Raw genomic sequence first — 22,617 nt, forward strand, 5'->3', positions numbered from 1 at the left:
TTGAAGCTCCCTTTACAGCAACCTGGTCTAGTGGAAGTGCCCATGGCAGGTGGCTGGAACTGGATGGGCTTTAAGGTCCCTTCCAACCCAAACCATTCTATGATTCTGTGATTCTATGATCATCACAAGCAGCTTGGCGAAAGGCAGTTGGTGAGGTTTTGCTTGCTGTGCTTTGTGGTGTGCCACTGAAAAGCCGTGTTGTGTGAACAAAGGAAGAGAGCAAGGATTTCTGTTTGTGTGTTTTCCACTCAAGAGGGAAAATACCCAGCAAAGCAGGGAAGTAAAAACAAACACATCTGTGGTGCCGGGACAGCCTGATCTCAAAGGAAAACAAACCCACAGATTCTCTGCTCTGCTGCAGGCTGTATAGTGAGTGGCCTGCCTGCGCTTTTGTTTTCCTAGTGAAACCACACCTGATTTACACCAGTATTGCTGGGCAAAATAACCAGACTGAATCCTTTCACCAGCAGTGGCTCATAAAGACAATAGAAACAAAGTCTGGATCAACCACATGCTGAAGCAGCAGATAGGTCTTCCAGCTTCCTCATCATGTGTCCAGGGCCAAAGCATACATTTAAGCCATTCTGCATAGGAAGATCAGCCAGGAAAATTCACATCCAGACTTTCCACTGCTCCAAAACACTGTTTGGCTACCCTCTGGTGTGCTGGGTTTAATGTTTTCCAAAAGCAAGCTCTTTGCAATGACCTCTTCCACCAAATGACACTTGAAAACAAATATATGCAAGCTCACAGCTCCCATACTAGTCTCTTTCACCTGCTCTCCAGTCTTCTCAGCCTCACTAAAGCCAGCTGCAATTGCTATCCTTTGTCTTTCATCACAGCAGGTCTCAGCATCAATTTTGGTTACTCAGACCTCTCCCAGACTCCCTCTATGCAGTGAACCTATTAATGGCTCCCTCTGAAGGTGACCTACACCTCTCTTCTCACATTAAGGCAGAGAGCACTAAGTAGTGTTTCCAGCAGTTGAGAAACTGGGTGACCTCCTTCTCCCTGCTTAGGTTGCTAGTGACATACCCTGCCAGGCATAGGTTGGTGTTGCAAATCATTATGCTATCAAATGCATTTGTAATGGCAGGTGCTAGAAGACCCTGTGGAGGTCATAAACAGCAAGCTGGAGCTTCAGGCCTTTGACCGAATCGATGAGGAAATCAAACTCATTGGCTACTTCAAAGGAGAAGACTCTGAACGTAAGATGAATATGTTTGTTGTGGGGCTTGGAGCCTGACTGGGGTCTCTGGGGCCTGGGCATTGGTTCTTCTGCATGAACACTAAGGGTGTTCGGGGTATATGGCAAGATGAGGTGGAGCTGCAGGCAAATCTCTGTTCTTGTCATGCATAAGTCTATTCCTACACCAACAGTGATGACCCTCCTGCAAGGTATCTGTTGGCAAAAGAAGGAGGTGATAATCCAGGGACTCCTAAAGTAAAGTAAGTCTACCTTACTCAGAGTCAGATGAGGTTACAGTTACACTCGGTGAAGGCCTTAAAGAAGCAAAGCTCCCCCTCTTAGGAGCAGTGAGCCCAAAAGGTCAAAGAAAGAGGGAAGGAAGAAAAGTGAAAGGAAGGGACACACACTAAATACTCATTTGGCAAACATACAGCAGCAGTAAGCAGGACATCTTAGGTTAGCCCAGCTGAGGCACTGACCTGTTTCTCCTCACTGAACCCCAAGGCTGAGAAGAGGCTGGTCCCATTTCCTGAGAGACATGCAACTCAAATGACCATCTTTCACCAGTCTAGAGAAACCCTCACCAGAGACTCTCACTGACAAGCCCCAGTGGTCTCCTCTGCCAGCCCTAAGTGCTCCCCTTGCTGTCCAGGCAGTGCTGGCAAGGCTTGCCTTTATCAAAATGACAGGTATTCCTACCTGAACAAGCAAACGTATCACCGGGTCTGCTACACCACAGCAACCCTTCTATCTCTCCCTGCAGCTTTCTTCTGCACTCAAGATGGGCTGCAGGGCAGTAAAAAGTATTTTGGAGAAAGGTGGGAAATACCTGTTGTAAAGACCTCCTGCTGGGCTGAGAGCATCCTTCCTGACCCCAGCTGAGGACCCAATACCAGTAACAGTATAAACATGCCTCTTTCCTGCTCCCTCCTCCTGCACCAGGCAAAGCATGCCTTAGTGACAGTCACCATGTAAACCCTAGAAGGGTGGGAGAAGCATAGTGCCATCATCTAAATGTATTTTGCAATAGTTTGTTTGTTCTTCCCTGGTGCCTTCTGTGCAGATCAGCTGCCGATGAAATCTTTTCTTCATTCCCCTTTTCTCCTTCCAGATTACAAAGCATTTGAAGAAGCTGCTGAACACTTCCAGCCGTACGTCAAGTTCTTTGCCACCTTTGACAAAGGGGTAAGCATCCATGGACCTCCATGGGAGCTCACAGACTCCGCCACCTGATTTCCAGTAGCTCAGGTTGTTCCCAGGTTTAGTATCAGGCTTCAGCTTCTCATTTTCAGTGTTGCTGTGATTTGTGGTGTCCACATTTGGATTTGTCCCTGTGGCAAGATAAAAGGCCATTTCTGCACCATGGAGGCAGGTCCTGACTTGGGTTTTGGAAACCAATCCCTTTAAGTTTGTGAAAGCTTGACTCTGACCTTGCTCTAGGCCAGTAGTGTAGAGAGCTTCCATAGTTTTATAACCAAGGAAAGATCCATTCATATTCTGCTGACCATCACTGAGAGTGGCTGCTCTGAGACAGAGCAAGCACCTTGATCAGGAGAGACTCTGGGTAGGCAAAGAGGCACAGCAGGCTCACTCACTTCTGACCATCTGCACTGCAACAGGTTGCTAAGAAGCTAGGTCTGAAGATGAACGAGGTGGACTTCTATGAACCGTTTATGGATGAGCCTGTTCACATCCCTGATAAACCTTACTCAGAGGAGGAGCTGGTTGAATTTGTGAAGGAGCACAAAAGGTATGTAGCATGCAGGACACTCCTGGCCATGGGAAGCAGGTAAAGGTGTCTGGCATCATAGGCTTCCCCCTGTAAAGCATCCCTCTCATTAAAAATTGGAATGAAAACCACCTTTTGCGACTTGCTGACTTAGGTTTGAGATTTTTTGCTGGTCTTTTCCCACTCTCCAAGGTTCAAGTATATGTGCTGCAATCAGAGCCCACTACCATGGGGCTGTGACAACAGAGCTTCCCTCCTCCTCCCTCAAAGAGCAGGGAGGCTTGCAGGCACCGCAGAGTGGAAATCTTGTCATACTTGCCCATGCTTTTAATTTAGGTCTGTTCCCTCCTTCCCCAAAACAGCATCCCTAATGGCTTTATCATACATCCATCTCCTCATGCCAGATATGTTCATAGGGAGGCTCTGAGCTCAGGTCAAGCTTGGAGGAACCAGGATGGACCAAGAGGCTTCTGCTGACCTCAGGTGTGGAGAGGAAGCCACTGCTATTATGGCAGTGTTGGGCCTCATGTGGCAACAGCACTGAGCACCTACAGTGTTTGATCAGCTCAGCAGGAGCTGTGCATGCTCTATGCTTTTTGCAACCAGGTTTATTGCACAGTTGTTTAGTGACTCAGTCTACAAGTGGACTGGAAAGGCTGATCCTTTGTAAAAGCACAGGGTTGAATATAAGGGCATAATTACCCATGAGGTGCTGTATTTTTAGACCCTTAGAAATGCAGCACAAGGTAGTCACAGAGTGATTTGCTACTCCTGCATCTGCATTTCAGACCTTTAAGAGACCAGAAAAGAAAAGCAGGACCACCAATACAGTTGGGGGACCCTAAAATCAGGTTGAGCTGGAGGTTTGTGTTCACACACTGAGGGTTTAGAGACAAAAAGATCATCTCTGGAATTAACAAGTCACCAGACATGGAAACAGATCTCTGCTTTTTCTGACATATGAAGGGGTCCTCTATCTCCCATGTAGTTGCAGATCACTTTATTGATCTCCTGGACTTCCTGACCTCAGTCCTTCCCATCTTTTTCTCTCAAGCTTTTTCTGTCAATCAGCAGCAGCATCAGAAGGTGTCAAATGCAGCTAAATGCCTAATAAGGCAAGCTCCCCACCAGCACAAAACTGCAGTGGAACACCCCCAAGGTCTTATGTATTTCAAGATGCTCTGGGGTGCTTGGTAGGAGAGAGAGGATGGGCCATGTATTTTGCAAGTGCCAAGGCTCAGAAGGGAATTAAAAGGTGTCTCATGAAATCCCAAACTTTGGACAAAGGTGATACCATGGAAGGGGAAAAACCCTGAGCTGACAGTGATATGTTCACAGCAGTTAATGTTGAGTCTCACACAGAATACAATAGGATGCAATATAATACAATAGACTAGAATACAATAGAATACACTAGACGACTAGAATGGGATAAGACAGAACAGAATAAGATAGGCTGCACTAATATCAACTACATGGTAGTTCCTCTGCCTGCAGCAAGAGGTCTCTGGGTTAATGCTTGTTTCACATGTAGTAATGCTGGGGTTAGACGCCGACCCCACCCTCGACCGTGTTTTCTGTAATTGTGATATAGCAATATGGGGGCCGAATTCTGCTCCCTCTCGACTCACCTAAACCCCACCTACCCCCACTCCCTACAGCACAGAGAAGTAACCAGAGTAAATCTGAAGTAACTCTATAGCAACCAGTACATTTGGGCGTGATCAAATCCTCCTGACCGAGTTTCCTTTCTCCAAGAGCTGCCCCCAGAGGACGGATAAGGAAAGCGTCTTGAAAGCCAGGTACATACAGAAGCGTACATAATATACATTCACCTGATAGGATCTCCAGTTTCAGACTATCAGCAATGAGGAGATTTGCTGGGTCAAAAATTATATCCCTGATCATCTGCTTAGTAACTATTCTTCCGTTTCTATAGGATTTTTTACCTCCTTTCTATTTTGATGCTGAAAGCAGCCAGTTTGGCAATTGAATTATGCACTGCATCAAAAGAACACTTCTATTTGTTCAGTTTATACCTGCTGCTTAAAAACTTCACTGGGCACCTCCAAGCTCTTGTGTTGTGAGGACCAATGACCATTCTCTGTTTTGCATTTGCAGGTTTTACCATCCCAATTTTTTTAGCCCCCCCCCCCAGTCACCTCTTTCATAAGACAAAGGCTTCTTATCGACTTAATCTCCCACACACAGCGGTCATTCCCTACCTTCATTTACCACTGCCATGTTTCCATCCCCCTTTTTCAGTTGTTTCATATAATTTCTCTGACAGGATGATCAGAACCACACATACACTTACTCTAGAGATGCATAGTAGAACTGCCTATTGCTATAATGGTATGATGTGCTTTACTCCTCAGTCATTTCCCAACTGCTTGTAACCCTCTTTTTATCTTTGAAGTAGATGATTTCTCAATTTGTGACACTTGGGCCCTTCTCCTGAAGACAATAATTAATTATAACTCATTTAGAATCCATTGTTGCACCTGTATAATCAGGGTTGGTTTTTCTACAAGTGCATTGCTATACGTCTATCTGTCATGCAGCCTCTCAACTCACAGGACATCCCTCTGTATCTCCTCATAGTTAGACCTGTGTTGATTGTCAAAAATTTGATCCGATAAGCAACCGCTACTATATTCCTATTTCACATCTTTTTCAGGTTATGTGAGATGTTATGCATACAATCATGCCAAATCATATGCTGTGCTATGAATCGTAATTCCCTTTGTCTTGAAAATTGACCTTTCATCTCAACCTTCATCTTCCAATGTCATTAATCCACAGGAGGACCCTTCTTCTGATCTAACTGCAGCTCGGTTCCTCTGAGAGCCTTTAGTAAGGGAGCTTGGCCAATGTTCCTCTTAAGGCAGCTCACTGCATTGACCAGCATACCTTCACCCGCTCATTGACTTGCTCTGGCAACTCCAGCAGACCCATGGCCATGACTTAAAGGCCACATGCATCTCTAGTGCTACTGTATCATATTCCTTCCAAGTCTGTTAACTCTACTTTTGCTGGTGGCATTGTGCCCATAAGTGCTTTGCTTTTCCAGACCTGTGGCCCCTCAGATCCTTCAGGAACCTCTAAAACAATGCTCCTTATTTCCATTGCCGTGGTAGTGAAGCAAACTGAAGAGAGGTTACACATCTCACTGATGTCACATGCTGCTACTCCCTTTACCAATCTGTTCTAGGACCACATTCATCAATACTGCTCTTTGCAACAGCTCTGGGGCTGGCCAACTAGAGAGGCCTGCTCTGCTGGGGAACCTGCCTGAACACCTCATGCTACAGTGAGCAGAGGTGTGGGGGACTGTTTGTGCTTGTCTGCTATGGCCTTGTGTTCCTTGGGTGCCTCTTTAATACCTCAGTCACCCCTCAGCCTGCCAGGCTTTCTGGCAGGCTTCCTGCTATGTATGTGTATGAAAAGATTTACTGTTCAATTAGGATCTAACTTCTCTTCCCAGAGGTTATTCTCTCTTTTTTGCTTCAGAAGGGTATGGATAGATTTTTGTGGTGGAATTATGCTGGGGTAAAACCAGAAGAAAAGGGAAACAAAGCTCATTAGGAATGTCCCAGTGACTGCAAGACAAAAGTGAATGGTTCCCCTCGTGCTCTAAGCATGGACAGAACAATCTGCCATGTGTGGGACTAATTCACCAGCACATCCCAGCACAGAAAAGGGTCTCATCTTCCCAGGCACAAACTGCGGCTGCAGTGACTCCAGCAGCAGCAAGGGCAGGGTTTTACCACCATAAATAAAAGATTAAGTTGACCTACCATGCCCCCTTTGCTTTCATTCAGAACGCTGTGGCTGACAACACTGACTCCAGCCATCAACCAAACATGCCTCAGTGACCTTCTCCATGACACCATCAGCATCATGTGTGATGGTGCTGGATGTATCCTCAAAGAGCGTTTCTGTCTTCCTTTCAGGGCCACCTTGCGGAAGCTGCGCCCAGAGGACATGTTTGAGACATGGGTAAGCATGTGTGGTGGGAAGCCTTGTGTCCTTTGATGGCTTCCAACAAGAAACTGCTGCTCACGAGCTCCAGTCTCTGACTGGGCACAACATTATCTTTCTTTCCTTGCGAGCAAAGCCACTTTGCCTGCTCTGGGAAGAGGGGAAAACATTGGCTGTGAAGCCCGGGTCTCACTGCTGCTTTGCTTAGCAGCAGTGGACATCTGAGCTGGATGCTGTTTGCTCCACAGGTGGGACAGGGAAAGCTAACCAAGTGTGGCAAGTTTTGCTGCTTTAGTGGCTGTGACATAGCTATGGAGAGCATCCTTCCCAAGGATGATCCATCTCATCTAATGGGCATCACTGCTGGTGGTGGGATGGTTTCAGTGGCCTGCTCACTGTTATCAGTCATTGGAACAGGCTGTCCAGGGCATTGGTGAAGTGACTGTCCCTGGAAGTGTTCACAAACCATGCAAACGAGGCCTTCAGAGGCATGGGTTAGTGGTGGCCTTGACAGTGCTGGAGTAAACATTGGACTTGATGGCCTTAAAGGTCTTTTCCAAGTGAGTTGATTCTATGATTGCATTGAACAGATGATTCATGGAAATTGTACCAGAGCAATTGTACAACTCAAAATGCAAGCGAGGGCAGGCAGTTCAGTTAATTATAGAGATTACAGGGCAAATTGTGTATTGATTGTGCTTCTCACAGTGTGAGCAAGCTGCAAGTGAGAGATTGTGAAGAACTGAGCAGCATTTTGGCACCAATCACACACAGAGGACTCTCCTGGTCTGCAAGGGTGGAGAACAGTGGAAGGGTGAAAATGAAAGAAAAATCATGTATAACAAATGGTCCCTTTGCTGTGGATGAGCACGACGTTAATAGCCAGTCAGGGCCCTTCGAATGGCAGCTGAATGCTGAAAAGCAAAGCTAGAGAAGTGCTTTACAGATGCTAAGGAAGATGCAATCATTCCTTCAAAAAGCTCATCACATTTATAACAGCATTCAGTTGCCTCGCTGCTTGGCTGTGGAACAGGAAATGCTGAGGGATTCCAAAGCAACAAAAACCTTGGGAGTCTTTAATACAACAAGATGAGAGGTAATAACACCGAAGCAGGAGTTATGAGTCACTTGGGCATGAGAGCTTTTCATTTGGTTTGGAAATACAGATTATGTATAGATGGTGGCTTCCCACATCCACTGAGGTCCCTCCAAGTTTCCTCATGGGGCTGCAGTGGGACCCAACTTTCACAAGGAGTGGTTTTGCTTTCATACTGAACCTTAGCGGAAGTGGAAATTGTCAGTGGTGGGATGTTTGCTTTCCTAGCAGCCTGGGAATACAGAGCTTGTCTCTTCTATGAGCAGGGGACTTGTACCTACAGGAGACAATGGGCTGGATTTTGATCTCGCTGCAAGTTCAAAACATCATCAATGCCTTCATTGGAGTTACCCTTGTTTTGTTTACTGCCTTGGAGGTCAGAATACAGCTACATTATATAGCTATATATATAATTATATATCACACACACATATATATTCTATTTTTCTGTCTGACAATGGAGAAAAAACAACAGTGTAGATTTTTCCAGCTGCAAGTGGTCTGAATCCCAAGTAGATCTGCCTAGAATGCCCCAATGAAAATGTATTCCCTGGAGACACCAGCAAAGGCCAAGCATCCACTATTGTTTTTAAAGATAATGTTTTCCACTTAATCTTTCAGGGAGTTTTGGGGGGTTTCTTTTCAGGTTTTGATGGTGGCTTTGTCATCTCTGGGCTCAGAAGGGAAAAGGAATTAGCATTTAGATGGGAATTTTTTCTTGCATTAAAACCAATTGAAATGGAAACTGGGACCGGCACGGGTGAGGGAGGCAAAGCTGATCTGTGGGATAATTCAGAGATGACATTCATGCAAGGCAGATGATGAACCAGCCAGCAGATCCATTGGCCTTTGCCAATATCATTACTCACTACTTACATATCTCATGGAGAAAAGCAGTCCACCAGACCGTTATTTCTGAACCTCCACACACTGGAGCCCTGAATTCCCTTTGCTGGTCATGGAAACCCTCACCTAAAGCAGAGACCCTTCATCTCCCAAAAGCAGCCAAACTGAGTCACCTCAGCTCTCATATTGTGAAGAAACCTCCTTTGCTAGCCCTGAAGGAGCACATTTGGGAGTTGAGAGTGGTGATAGATACTTCAGGTTGGATATAAGGCAGAAGGTCTTTACTGTGAGAGTGGTGAGGCACTGAAACAGGTTGCCCAAAGAAGTGGTGAATGCTCCATCCCTGGCAGTGTTGAAGGCCAGGTTGGACACAGCCTTGGGTGTCATGGTCTAGAGTGAGGCATCCCTGCCCATGGCAGGGAGTTGGAACTGGATGATTTTAAGGTCCTTTCCAGCCCAAACCAGTCTGTGATTCTCAGGTTTGATTCCCTGCAAACCATTCCCTGAAAGCTGCAAGCTTATGAGGGTAGTTGGCCTCAGGCATGGAGAGAGAGGCCATACTCCCGTGCTAGAGAGCTCTTGACATTCTCTGCAGGCAAGCTTTTCCCCGAACCACCAGAAGTTGCTTTGCATTTGCCATCATGGTTCCCACCTCATTTTTAGCTGAAGGGTTTCAGCAACACTACCCAAACTACCTGCTTTAGAACCTAATACCTCCACAACTTGGCCTGACCTCAGTGTCTTGCAGCCATCCTGTTCTCCTGAAGGCAGCCCACCACTTCTCTGTTGGACAATGTCCTCCCTCCGTGGCCCATCAGTAACAGTTTTGTTGTTTCCAGGAGGATGACATGGAGGGAATTCACATCGTGGCCTTTGCAGAAGAAGACGACCCAGGTAGGAGGCTTTTTTCCTCGTTTCACACTCCATCACTCAAGAAGTCCAGTTTCCTGTGCTTTGTTCACATTGTGGAGCTCAGTGCCCGGGCTGGGATGGGGAGCTGGGATGCTTCTGGGTTTCTACACTAGTGGATGTGCTAGCCAGGATTCAAGTTCTGGATATAAATGAATGGCTGACTGCAAAAGAAAAGTCATTCCCTCCACCTTAGCACCAGGATTTGTCCCTAACTCTGTTTCCATCTTGCTGTGTGTCTCCAGGAAAGTGCTGGTGGCTGGGTTTGTGATGGGCATGTGGGAAACCCATGGGCATCAGCTCCTGGAAAGTCGTCGATGCTTCTCAGTGCATCAGTGTGCCAAAAAGCTTTGGCCTCTTGGGGGCTCAATTGCTTCCTCACCACAAGAGAACAGTAGCATTGTTCCACTCTGCAGAAGGGTTATGAGACTTAATTCATGTGTAACTAATTTCAATACCCGGGGAGGATGCTCAACATTAAAAGCCTTATTATCAGAAGAAAGGGCTGGGAGACAGCGTTTTAATGAGCTCTATGAACAACTCTGTGCACAGAGGGGAGAGGGAAGTTGAAACCCCTCCCAGAGCAAAAAGTGCCTGGGTGTTTGCAGGAGAGAACTGCAGCACTTCATGTATTGTTTCAGATGGGTTTGAGTTCCTGGAAGTCCTGAAGCAGGTTGCCAGGGACAACACCGATAATCCCGACCTGAGTATTGTCTGGATTGACCCTGACGACTTCCCTCTGGTGAGTGGCAGGGGCTCCTTGCCTTTCCTGTTTTAACTCATGGATGGGGGGGGTTTGGTGTGGTGGTGTGTGCATGAGCACAGGGATTTCCCCAGGGAATTTGGAATAGGGAAGAACCGGGCAATGGGTGATCCCTGAGAGCTGCTTGCTCAGGTCTGCCCCCAGTGAAGGAGGTGTCCTGGGAACATCTCCAGAACCAGCACTTTCCTTTGCCATGTGTGGCAGCTCAAGCTTGTGTTCAGCCTCTCCAGGGTACGTTAATGCAACAGGCATTTGTTAATCCAGACACCCTTGTCTGAGCTTTGTTTCTCACTCCTGCAGCTCATCACCTACTGGGAGAAGACCTTCAAGATCGACCTGTTCAAGCCACAGATCGGGGTGGTGAACGTCACAGACGTGAGTAGCATGTGCCCAGGAAATCCAGCGATCCCAAGATAAGGGTGCTAGAAAGCACAGGATCTGAAGTATGCTGGAATCAGTGGGATTTCTGCTGTTAAGTGCAGGCAGAGCACGCTTTTTCCCCAGGGAAAAAGTGTAAATGCCTCACCATTCCCATGTGCGGCGTTCATAACACCTTAGACGCCGAGCTTCAGGGCTTCAGTCTGACTGAACCTGGGTGTGTTTGTGGAGGAAAAGTGTGTGTGTAGAGGGGAAAGCAAGTCATGATAAGGGGGGAAGAAGAGTAGCAAAAGGAGGGTGTTTTTGCAGCAGAAGCAGAACAGCACAGCTTGAATGTAGGAGGGAAAGATGGTCCCAAACAGATGACAGGGAGAAACTGCGTAACTTGAAAAAAAAAAACCCTAAATAAATATACAGCTTTAATAAGTGTATGACATAAACTGGTAACAGAGGGATCCTGCTGTCGCAAAGGTGCTATACTGGGATTCATCCTTCTCGGCCACCGCCATGCAGGGGTTTGGGTGGGAAGAAGGGATATGTCTGCCCTACACCCCATAGCAGTGAAGGGTTTCCACGCCATCCCGCAGCCCAGCTCACTTATTCCCTAGGTTTATTTTTGATGGTGAAGTGCTGCGTGTTTTAATCTCTTTAAAATGGACCCGTGTGGGTGTGAGTGTCTCTGGAACCATAAATCACTGCTGAAGTGGTTGTAATTCGGTGCTTGACTTCGTGTCTGAAGTTTCAACTGCATGGGAAACTGATGTTGCATTAGGAGAGAGCAGGGAGGGATCCAGGGTGGAGGCTGGGTGCTGGTCATGACCTCACCAGCGACCTTGTTCCTGGCTCCTGTGCACTCTCTCCTGTAGCTTCCCAGGGAAAGAGGGGCAGCAAGGGTGTACTGTACGATTGTGCCTCCTGTTACAGCAAATGCTGCAAGATGGGGGATATGGTAGGGAAAGCAAAGCACTGGTGTGATGCAGGAAGCGGACGTACACCTAGAGAGTGAGGACCCAGTGGGTGAAGGCTTGTTAGAAACTTATGAAGGGAGAAACCCAGATAACATCTGAAAACTAAGATCATGGGAGAAATGAACAGACAAGACAGAAACAGAGCTCACGTATTCCAGTCTTTTCCTCTTATTACTAGTCCACTGTATCTCCCTGCATTATGTTTACTGCAGCTCTCCCTGTCTAAGTCCTGTCACAGCTACATTAAAGAAATTCATGAAAGTAGGATTGTCAGTGGCAAGAGAACTCTATAGAAAGAGGTATTAGGCAGGAACATATGCCATATCATCCAGCAGTCACTCAGAGACCTGTAAAAACTCATGCATTAGCTTTGATACAGTCAATGATTCAGGTGGCTGATTATATTGTTTGCATTTTTTCTTTAATTCCTCTTAAGCCTGTTTTCTATTCCTCAAGAGAGAGATTGAAGAAAGTTCTGGGTTGGAGGGTGCTATCTAAACCAAACACTGAGCTCACTTCGTGATTTCAGTGTTACATCACTGCATTCAGCCAAGTTACACAGGTACAAAGTGGAGCTTACACAGCGGAGTAAAAATAAACACTGCTCTTGGCTTCGGTGGACATAACCCCTGTGACCCCATCACTCCTCTAAGAACCTGCCAATACAAACACCAGAGCTCCCAGCAGTCCCCGCTGCTCTGTCACGTCAGACTGGCTCAGGATTAGGGCCATGGTTCTCTGCACCATGCTGCTTTATGTATGTGCACAACATCTTCTCGAAGTGCAATGGGCCCACTCCAGTTCCCATTAGTTAAAGGTGTCAGGTTTTGCCTCAAGAACAGTCCTGAGGTTGAGGACAAGGTAATTTCTGTGAAGCAAGAGCTGCATGCCTCTTTGTGGCTCTTTTTTATTACAGTTTTAGTGGTTTAGAAGGAAAACAAATATTGTAAGGGAGAAACAACTTTTCTTGAGCAGAAATTGGTCTGGCCTTTTAGCAAGCCATAAACCAAAGAGAACTGAGTACCACAGACGGGGGTGCATTTGCACCCAGTGCAAATTGGGGGTGTACTTGCACTGGATGCATTTCCAAAAGCAAGTATGTGTCTTAAGAGATATGAAAAGCCCTTGCTTCTGCGACATCAGTCACTGACTGAGATAACCTCACAGCACCCCTGCAAAACAGGACGCTGATCCTGTTTTATGGAGGGGAGACAGTGAAGGGAAAAAGGCTTACCCAGGTGTTTACCTAAGGGACCTATAGCAAAGCAGAGAGAAAACCTTTCATTTCCAGGCCTCAGAGACCATCTAAGCTATGCTTCCTGTTCCTGGGTAACAGCCACAATTTAGACAGCATCTTATTGAATTCCCCCTCACCGTCTGTTCTACCCAGTCTATGGAAGTAATGCAGAGAGCTGGAGAGAAAGAGCAGGGGGCACCTGCAGTACAGAGCATCCGTGTCTTTCACCGTTCTTCAGCTGGAGCATGGTTGAGATGATGTGATGAAAGGCTCTTCAAAGAGAAGGAACCAGCATCACATGTGGAGAGTCCAGAGCAACATCCTGAGGCAAAAAGGATGGTAATAGAGGCTGGGGGGAAGGGTTGCTGCTGACAACACGGTGTAAAGGCTCAAAGGAAGAGGTGCCAGAAGGGCTCTGGAAGGAAGGAAGGATGAAGGGGAATGCTGCAATGTCCTGTAAACTGGGGTGATGCAGGAGGAGCTGGCATAGTTCTCTTTATGCTCTTCTTTATGTAGACTTGGAGTCCACACATCTGGCCAGACAGGGTGAAGACAATGCATCAGGTGGACCATGCTCTTGCTGCAGGAGAGGAACAGGCAGTGGGCACATACCCAACCCAGGTCAAACAGCACCACACACTCATATGAACCCATTGAGCAGTCCTACTGCCCCTAGTCAGAAACAACAGCACCTCAGGGGTTAGCGGTAATCCCAAGGTGTAGGCAAAGAGACTCTATGGCTGAGTCTGCCTGCAGGCTGTGGCAGAGAGGGATCTAATGCCACCACCACCCCTGCATCCACAGCAGCAGTGAATCTCTTGCCTGTGTCTCTAAGGGTGACTAATCCCCCATGACCTGTCCCTGCAGGCTGACAGCATCTGGATGGACATCAGAGATGATGATGACCTGCCCACAGCAGAGGAGCTGGAGGACTGGATAGAAGATGTGCTTTCTGGGAAGATAAATACTGAAGACGACGATGACGATGATGATGACGATGACGATGATGATGATGATGATGATGACGATGATGATGACGACGATGACGACGATGATGATGATGATTAACTGTGACTCTGTGCAATTTGACTTGTGGGGGCCCAGAGCCCTCCCCCTTCGGCAGGTCCCTCCATTGGAAGGTCTGTGCTTGAGCATCAGCAAGCACCGCTGCTCTTCTTTGCCCCCTCCCCTGCTCCCCTGCTCTCCCTGCCCTTGCTGGGACCCCCCAGCCTGATTCTCAGTGGTGCTGAGCCACCAGGACTGCCCCTGCAGGCACCCAGCACCGCTGCAAATCATGCCTCCTTAGAAAGGACAATAGGAATCCGCAGGGAATCTGCCCTGATTGTCCCAGGGTGGGAGAAAAGTGCCTGCCTGCTCACTGCCAGAGGGACACAGGAAGCCAAATTGTGTTTTCCATGCTCATCGGCCCAGCACTTAACATCCAAAGACCAAATCTCACTTCAGGACATAGGGAAGGCCACTGTAAAGTTTAGTCCTTTAATTAAACACAATGCCCTTTGCAGCTTACTCTGCCAAGATGACTCAAGAACAGCCTGCAGGTTCTGCTGCAGGAGTCTGTAGCTGCTCTCTAACATGTTAAGAGCAGCAAAAAGTTTTGGGAAAGGAGAAGGGTTTTAGGGATTCTATTTAAGTTTTCAGTGATTCCATATAATGACAGGATATTCTTCTATGACAGCACAATGCAAACCAAACATCACAGTCCCTGTCCAAACCTCTTCTTGAAAGCTCAGGCCAAAGCTAGGGTAAGCGCAGGTAGTCTGATACGGAACATCGTTTGTGAGCTCCTGAATGGCTGGAAAGGCTGATCCAGGTCTGAGGCCAACCTCTTGAGGCTGAAGATCATGAGCCAAATTGTTAGCCTTAACCCATAAGAAACACCAAAGCAGACTCCACGCCAGTTGCAAACATCTGCAATCAGGTCTGGGCCTACCTTCCCTTTCAGGTGAACCTCAGACAAACTGAAGGTGGTGCACATGAGATAGTGCCAGTGGAAACATTCTTGGGGGCCCACCCTGAAGCCCTCCTATTTCCCAAGACCTTCCAGCTTTGGCTGACTTTCAACCCATAGCCTAAAGAGCATCTTTTCCCATGACCAAGATGTTGGGAGGGAACGCATCCATCCAACCCTATTAGATGCTGGATAACATGTGTTGGGCAATGAGCAGTGAAAGCTGTTTGGCTTTTACATATCCAGTTGCACAGTTATTCCCTGCTTAGAGACTCATAGTAGTCCATGAGAAGCCTCTTTTGACTGCAGACTGAGAAGGAGCTCATAGTCAAGGGGGTCACTCTCAAAGCAGAGGGTCAGCAACTCCATCCTGGTGAATGCAGCACCATCCATGTGCAGGTCACTGCAACAGCATTAGGTCTCCCTGCTTTTCCATGCTGGTAGATTTCAGTTTTCTTAGCTTCTTAGATTTGACAATAGTGCAATGAATGGAAAGTTTGGAGATAGCTTTATCTTTATAAATACATTTATAAATATGTTCTCCAGTTGTCCAGACTTGTTAGCATAGGTTAACACGTCCTCTCTTGCTACAGGCAAAAACCATTGTCCTGACCTTTCTTATACTGGCTTATGTCAGAGGTAAGTGATGTTACAGGGGAAATAACAGTGTTAGGGACGGGAGAAGCAGAGCTCCTTGTACAAATGCGACTCAGCCTGATGAGACACAGGGTTTACACATTATGTATTTCCTTTATCAGATGAACTGCAAAGCAATATTTTATAGATTTGTTTTCCCCTGCCTGTTGATCAGTCTCTTTGACTCTGTCTCTACATTAGCTGAAATAGATATTTTAAACTACTGGTATAACAAAGCTGAAGTACTGATATATTCCTACGTGTACTTAGCCCCTTGGTGGAAAGTGCCAGCATGCACGACATGCAACTGGGTATCCATTTACCTCTATGTATATGAATGAATACTGTGCTTATATGGTATATGACCGTAGGGCACATTAGCTCCTCACTGAACATCACTCAACCCGTGCTTTTAAGACACAGCTTATTAGAAGAGACAGAACAGCAAAGCACCCATGGGTCAGCTATTTGCCTTTTCTTGCTTCTTTGTGATGTGTGGAAGACTCAAACAAAGTGTGCTTGGGGAGACCATCCATACATGAACAACTCAGCCCCATGCCAGAGGACCCGGTGGAGACTTTCAGAAGCCTGGAACTGCAGAGTGCTCTCAGCCTGGAGATGCCCTCCCCTCCTCCAGTCACATCCTTCTCCTCCTGGGCAGAGGGGTGCCCAGCATCCTCCTCCTGCTCTTTCCTTTCAGCTGCTTCCTCCAAAGGTTTGATGGAGGACCCTGGCTCAGAGAGAGGGACTCAAAGTCTCATGGGTGCACATTGGTATGGAAGAAGAGCAAGCAAACTAGCCATGTAGGAGTCTCCCAGTCTATGGTTAAGGGATAAATACTCAGCTGAGAAAAGTACTTGTTTATCTTTGCCTTGGGGCTATTCCCAGGAATAAAAGACTCACAGTTTTACCCTGCACAAGGTAACAGTTCGCACAATCCTTGCAGCACCAGACTAGGCACTGCAAAGTGCCATGAATTTCTGTAAGCACAAGAGCTGCTCTGCTGCCTTTCCTAACTGGCACTGTCTCTGGACACACTGATTGCCTGAATACTTTCTCTATAGCTCCCACTGTGGAAGCTGTCTATTCTGATGTTTCCCTCTCTAGATGCTCTGAGAGGCACGGCTTACACAGGCAGACCCTGCAAAGGGCATTACAGATGTGTTCAAGCTCACAGCTGTTTCACAGGCACATATGCATTTCAATGCATCAAGCAACAGTGCTCTGTGGGGGAAAGAATGATGTGGTGCTTAGGCTTATACAGAGGACACTGAGGCTGAGCTGGTGTCAGTGGTTTATGGTTTCTCTTGAGTTATACGAGAAAGGGTTAATCGTACAGCTGCCACTCTTCATGGTGCCAGCGCAGTCTTTGATGGGGCCACACTTTCCCTGCTCCCTTATTCCCCCAGTACGGTTTTCTTACTTGTCTTTGCCGAATAATGGGATTTTTTTATTACTTGCTTTTGAGATAAACACATAAAAAGTTAAAGAACCACTGCAGCAAAGGAAGGATTGCAGCAATAAAGATGAGCGCTCAGCACAGCCTCTCCCATTCACCCCTAACACCTCCTCTGCCCTGTGTTTATAGTGGCTGAACCACTGAATGAGGCAATACCCCTTGTGAAGGAGGTGGCAACTTGAACTTGAGTGTCTTCCTCCAGGAACAGGGACGATAGTGGTACATGGAGGTAGCACATACAGGACCCATGGGCGCTTTTGGGCTCCTCTGTCAGAAGTAGGCACAATTGGCATTTTACACTCTGAAAGGCAAAATGTCAGGAGGTTTGGATCTTTATTTAAAACAAAATTGCTGTGGGCAGTGCTAAGTGTTCCTGCAGGGAATTGTGTGAAGACTGTTCCTCTCTTAGCAAATAGCTCTTTTTCTCCTGAGTGTTAATTAGACATTCACATTAAATGGGCCTTAATACACATAAAGACAAGGAATTGTATTTTGCCCTCATCCAGCTGCAAGTGCTTCAAGATAATCAAAGTACCCCAAAACCTAATCTTACCAGTACCCAACAACAGCAAAGACCCCCCCTTGCAAGCCAAATGTGGTCAGAACAAAGTCATACACTACCTCCACCCAGTCGCAGGGCCAGAAGAGGGGTTGGTTTGGTGTGCTGGACCACAGGCCACCCCGTGCTACTCATGGGCAACGATCAGGAGACAGAACCCCATCAAGAGCCACATACTGCAGCTGTCATACAGGAGCACGAAGGAGAAAGCTTCTGCCTTTGCAGCGGACTCAAGGACACTGATGTGAACCCAAAACTACTCTGAACTTATGTCAACCTTTTGGACAACAGCCCCAGAAGAAGAGGACAAGGGAAGTGCTCTGGAAATCACAAGTTACTCCATATCTGCAGGGGCAGCAGTTTTCATGATGCTTCTGAGGAACCTCCTGTGCTGCCTTTGGGAGAGAAACGGCCCTGACATGAAACCAGAGATCTCAGCAGCTTCCCATCCCAGAATGAAGCCAGACTGCAACACACATGCACAGCTGAGGACACCGGCTGCTTCCCCATGTCTGTCTGCACATCATACCTCAGAAGTGATTGATTTGTTACCAAGACCAAACAAACTCCATTGCCTTTGATTCCCAGGGAAATAATTAATTAGACAGGAACATACCTCTTCCCAGCTGCTGCTGACTTGAAAATAGGCCAGGTTGCATCTGGATTCCTCTCTGCCTGGTAAATTTCAGTTTCTCACAGATACCTGTACTTGGGGGTTAAAGAGGGGTAAACAGGCAACAAGCACCAGGGCCCTCCAGGGCAAAGCAAACTGCCTCCTGGCTACTTTTACACCCCAGGTATATCTATGCCATGCAGTGTAGAAACTGGAAGCAGCAGAGCACAGCAGGAAAGATAATTAACCTCAGTAATGAGTCTGCACCAGCAAGACTGCGTCTTACATGAGACCGAAGACTATGTGTCAACCCACTGCACTGCATCCCTGCCTTTTCCCTGCTCCCTTATACCACCGACATGAGGGCAAAGCAGCCCTTCAGTGGTAAATACACCTTGGGGCCAGCCATGGGATGGCTCTCACGCTTGTTTGACAGATGATGTCTTCAGACCATGGGGCAGGACGAAGGGCAGAGCCAACCCTCCTGGCCTAGCTCCTAGAACGCTCCCTGCCAGGTTTCAAAAGGTGCTAAACTATTTAAAGGAGGAAATAAACAGTAAAAGCAATGCTACAGAGCTTCCATGCAGCTTGAAGACCCATTTCTGGAGTCAGACTGCAAGCAGCTTTTGGAATGGAATTAAACAGCCTTCCTGTGCCTTGCTCCCCCCTTACGCCCCCTCCTTGAGCCTTCTGCCAAGTCTCTGTGATGAAGGAGATCAGCAAAGCCCTCAAAGGGCTTCTGTTATTGTCCTTAATGCTATGGAAAACAAGAAGAAAACATAGCTTTTCCACCTTCTTTTCATCCCTGTTGACTTTACTCTTCTGGTCTTGACTGCCTTGTTTTCTATTTCCATTTCTATCTAACCTGCTTTTCTCTTCTCCTCTATTCACCCCCATAGCATTGAGGGTCGATCAAAGACAAGGACCTCCCCTGCCCCTTCTGCTTAAGCTCATCCCCAGCACAGAGAGACAGCAGCAGCCATGACACCACTGCCAGGAGCCAGCCATGGTAGGACCCTGTGCCATGAGCTGTGGCTGTGAACACGAGGAGGAACAACATTCCCTTTCCAAGGAGAAACCCGACAGACTGAGACTGGTTTTCCTTTTGTGGGGAAGAGGTGGGACACACTCAAGACAAAGCTGTTTCAGCAGCCTGGGCACTGAGGGAATACCAGGATTGTTTCTTATGGGCATCTTTTCCTGTTGTCCCAAAATCCAAATCAGGAGCTATCACCCTGCTACCAAGCCCTGACTATGGCCATTGCAGGATGAGGTCAGTAACCCCCAGTGCCACCAACAACCACACCACCTGAGCAGAAGACAAGCGGCATGACTTCAACACATTAAGCCTCGAGGGTTAAAGGAACTGGGTTTGCTGGAGGGGTTATCCCATACTTCAGCAGCAGCCAGAAAGCCAGGTACCTGCCTGAGAACACAAGTAGCTGTCCTGACTGAGCCCTCCTTTGGTTGTGGGTGGCAAATGACTTAAATATCCACGAGCAACTTAATCCTCTGCTTTTGGATGTGGAGGAAGCACAATCTGGTTCCTCCCTCAGTAGCAGAGATAAAGTGATGCTCAACCCTGAAATATGCCTGGTGCTTGATTTTGGCTTTAAAATCCAATGTAACATTCAAAGCCCTGCTCTTGCTAGTGACAAAGAAAGAGGCTATTGAGAACAACAGAAGCAATGAAATGCTTGAAGGACATTTTAGTCCCCACCAAACAGAATGGCTGAAGGAATGTGCACAGCTTCCCACAGTCTAGTTACTGAATTACTAAACCAGTTTCTCCCAGCCACTTACAAAGCAAAATCATAATCAACTGTAGGATCTGGGATTATGAGTCCTCAAGAATGAGCTTTTACAAAGTAGAAGCTAAAAGGTTTGCAGATCTGTTTCACGTCTGTGGCCCAGATACAATCAGCTCCTCCTCATTCCCTCTTTCAAATCGTGGCCCCAGCATCTGATTCGTGCTGAAGAGAGGTCCAAAGAGTGAAGAAGTTCTGAGTGTCCTTTAAGACTTCCAGAGAGGCTGAATTTAATGTGTTTTATCAAGAACTCCCTTCTCTCTGTGCATCTACCTTTATTCATGCTCACTTTTCAAGTAGTCAAAGAAAGAAATAAAAGAGGCAGCCAAGACTGGCGATGTCGAAGCATTTGGAAGCCTAATTCCTGTCTTTGGAAGAGTTTCCATTTACAGAGCAGCTTCACGCCTTGAGCAATTTGTGGTGTCTCTGCTTTGAAGATCTTTGTACCTTCATGTTTCTGAAGGATGCTGGAGGGAAAACCCACACCCTGTTCTCCAAGGTCTCTTCCACCGCCTTCACATTGCCTCCTCCTTGTCTCTCTCGAGGTTTTGCCACTTCCTCTGTAGTTTGATATATAAGCAAGGGGGATGCACTGAGCTACTCCAAATGGACATCCACGGGACGAAAGTTACCTCCCTTCTTCCTTTTCTAAGTTATATTTAGTGCTGCCCATACAGAGCCCAAAGACAGTTTGTTCCCTTTGTCTTGGCCACAGCTTCACCAGCAAACAGCTGCTCTCCTTTTCCCATGAGCAGAACCCACAAGCCAACAAGCAGCAGTACCACCGTGTGAGGGCTCTTGGTGTCCCCATGTTATTTGCATGAGCTGAACTGGAACGAGAGCAAGTCCCAAGTCAGGTACAGAGTGCCCTTCTTCACCCAATTCAGCTCCCTATATTTTGGAGATAGGGGTCAATCAGGGCTTTGGAATAGGCTGGCTGTCTTGCAGTGGGCCCCAACCTGATCACAGACCCCTATATAAGTGGTAGCTGGGGGAGAAAAACCAACCCACAATCTTTTCCAAGTTTATTATGGAGGAGGACAGGGAGATGGGGAGAAAGAGGGGAACAGCTTTGTTCCCATTTGAGGTACGCTCCATTTTACCAGCACAATGACAGCTTAAACCAGCACACACGTTCTGCAGGCTTGTTACTGCAAAGCTTGTTACTGCATTCCAAAGCAACCTGGGTGACCTTGCTCGTAGATAGTGGTTTATGCATATGCAATCACCCCACTACACCATCTCTCCCTGCATCTGCAAACATGCCATGCCCAGTGCTGTTCTCTCAGCCCTGGCAGTGCATGGATGCACACATGAAAAGGGAAGGAATGGCTACCCCTATCCCAGTGAGTGTTCTGCCAGTACCGGAAAGGTCTGTAATCTAAATCCATCACCATCCCATCCAACATAAACTCAGGAGTGGTGTTGAAAGACAAATCAAAGCATTCTGCTTGGCCAATTCCCAGCACACCTTCCCTTCCTGCATGCTGTTGTGAGACACCATGTCCGGCTGAGAGATCCCCTTTCCCCACCTGCCCTGAGCTCCAGGGCCCCAAGTTCAATCGCGCCCTGTTCCTTCCAGGAGTTCAGATCTGGGGCTGAGACAGCAGAGCTAGTACATAACACTGGGAGAAGTTGTTTTGGGGTTTGAGCCCCTGCCTGCGTCCACAAACAGATCTTTCATTGCATTATTGACTTAGCTAACAATATAGCATGGTGAGGTGTTGCTAGAGCTTCATGCAGCCTCTGGAACCCGTTGCCCAAGGTAACAAATCCCTTTCTTAACCCAGTTGTCACACCCCAACTGCATGCAGCCGCTTTGTCCCGTATCTCCCCACTGAATTCCCCAAAGCTGGTGTTTTCTGATCTTCCGTGAGGCCTGGTCCCTCCTGGGGACAATTGTGTATTAAGCCACACTTCAGCCATCATGTCCTCTCCCGCTGCAGCTGTTGTTGTGCTGTCTCAGGGTAGCCACAACCTTATGCCATCATGGTCAGGAAGGGCAGTGTAGGAGAAACATCTCCAATGACCCTAGCCTGCTATGTCCTTCAGGCAGAAGGTGCTTACTTCTTGTTCAGCTTGCTGGGTCCCTCCAAGCGTTATTTGCCAGCAAAAGCCTCCATCCCCTTTCTGTCAAGAGGTTTGGGTCAGTAAAACTTAACCCACTGCTGCAACCTGAGGCTCCATCACACCTCAAAGACCCTTGGAAAGTCAGTGAAAGACTTGGCCAAACCACAACAGCACCCTCAGCTCCAATTCCTGCTGAGCTACACACCGCAGCCCCTTATGATTCAGACGGCTGAGCTCTGGGTGAAGGCCAAGGGAACAGGTCCCTCTGGCAAAGCCTGTTCCTTCCATCAGCTTCCACAAACCACAGCAGAAGAGAAAGTGCCACAAACAGCAGCAACTGGGTGTTGATTCAGTATCAGCACTAAGCCACATATAAAACAGAATGCGCTGAATTCGTATGTAAA

At 47.4% G+C, this 22,617-nt stretch overlaps 1 protein-coding gene across 1 annotated transcript in view; it reads left to right on the plus strand.

The window, feature by feature from the left end:
* CASQ2 (calsequestrin 2) overlaps positions 1-14,167 on the plus strand; it is a gene marked incomplete at both ends in the record, with an annotated part of 29,332 nt that extends 15,165 nt beyond the window's left edge. The window contains 8 exons of the mRNA XM_080613215.1: positions 1,097-1,208; positions 2,301-2,374; positions 2,809-2,939; positions 6,875-6,920; positions 9,684-9,738; positions 10,395-10,495; positions 10,817-10,891; positions 13,967-14,167. Coding sequence (XP_080469341.1) covers positions 1,097-1,208; positions 2,301-2,374; positions 2,809-2,939; positions 6,875-6,920; positions 9,684-9,738; positions 10,395-10,495; positions 10,817-10,891; positions 13,967-14,167 — 795 coding nt within the window. The remainder of the gene's footprint in view (positions 1-1,096; positions 1,209-2,300; positions 2,375-2,808; positions 2,940-6,874; positions 6,921-9,683; positions 9,739-10,394; positions 10,496-10,816; positions 10,892-13,966) is intronic.
* Between the last annotated feature and the right edge of the window lie 8,450 nt (positions 14,168-22,617).

This window comes from Psittacula echo (genome assembly GCF_963264785.1).
Source record: "Psittacula echo genome assembly, chromosome: 3".
In the NCBI taxonomy this organism is placed as follows: Eukaryota; Metazoa; Chordata; class Aves; order Psittaciformes; family Psittacidae; genus Psittacula; species Psittacula echo.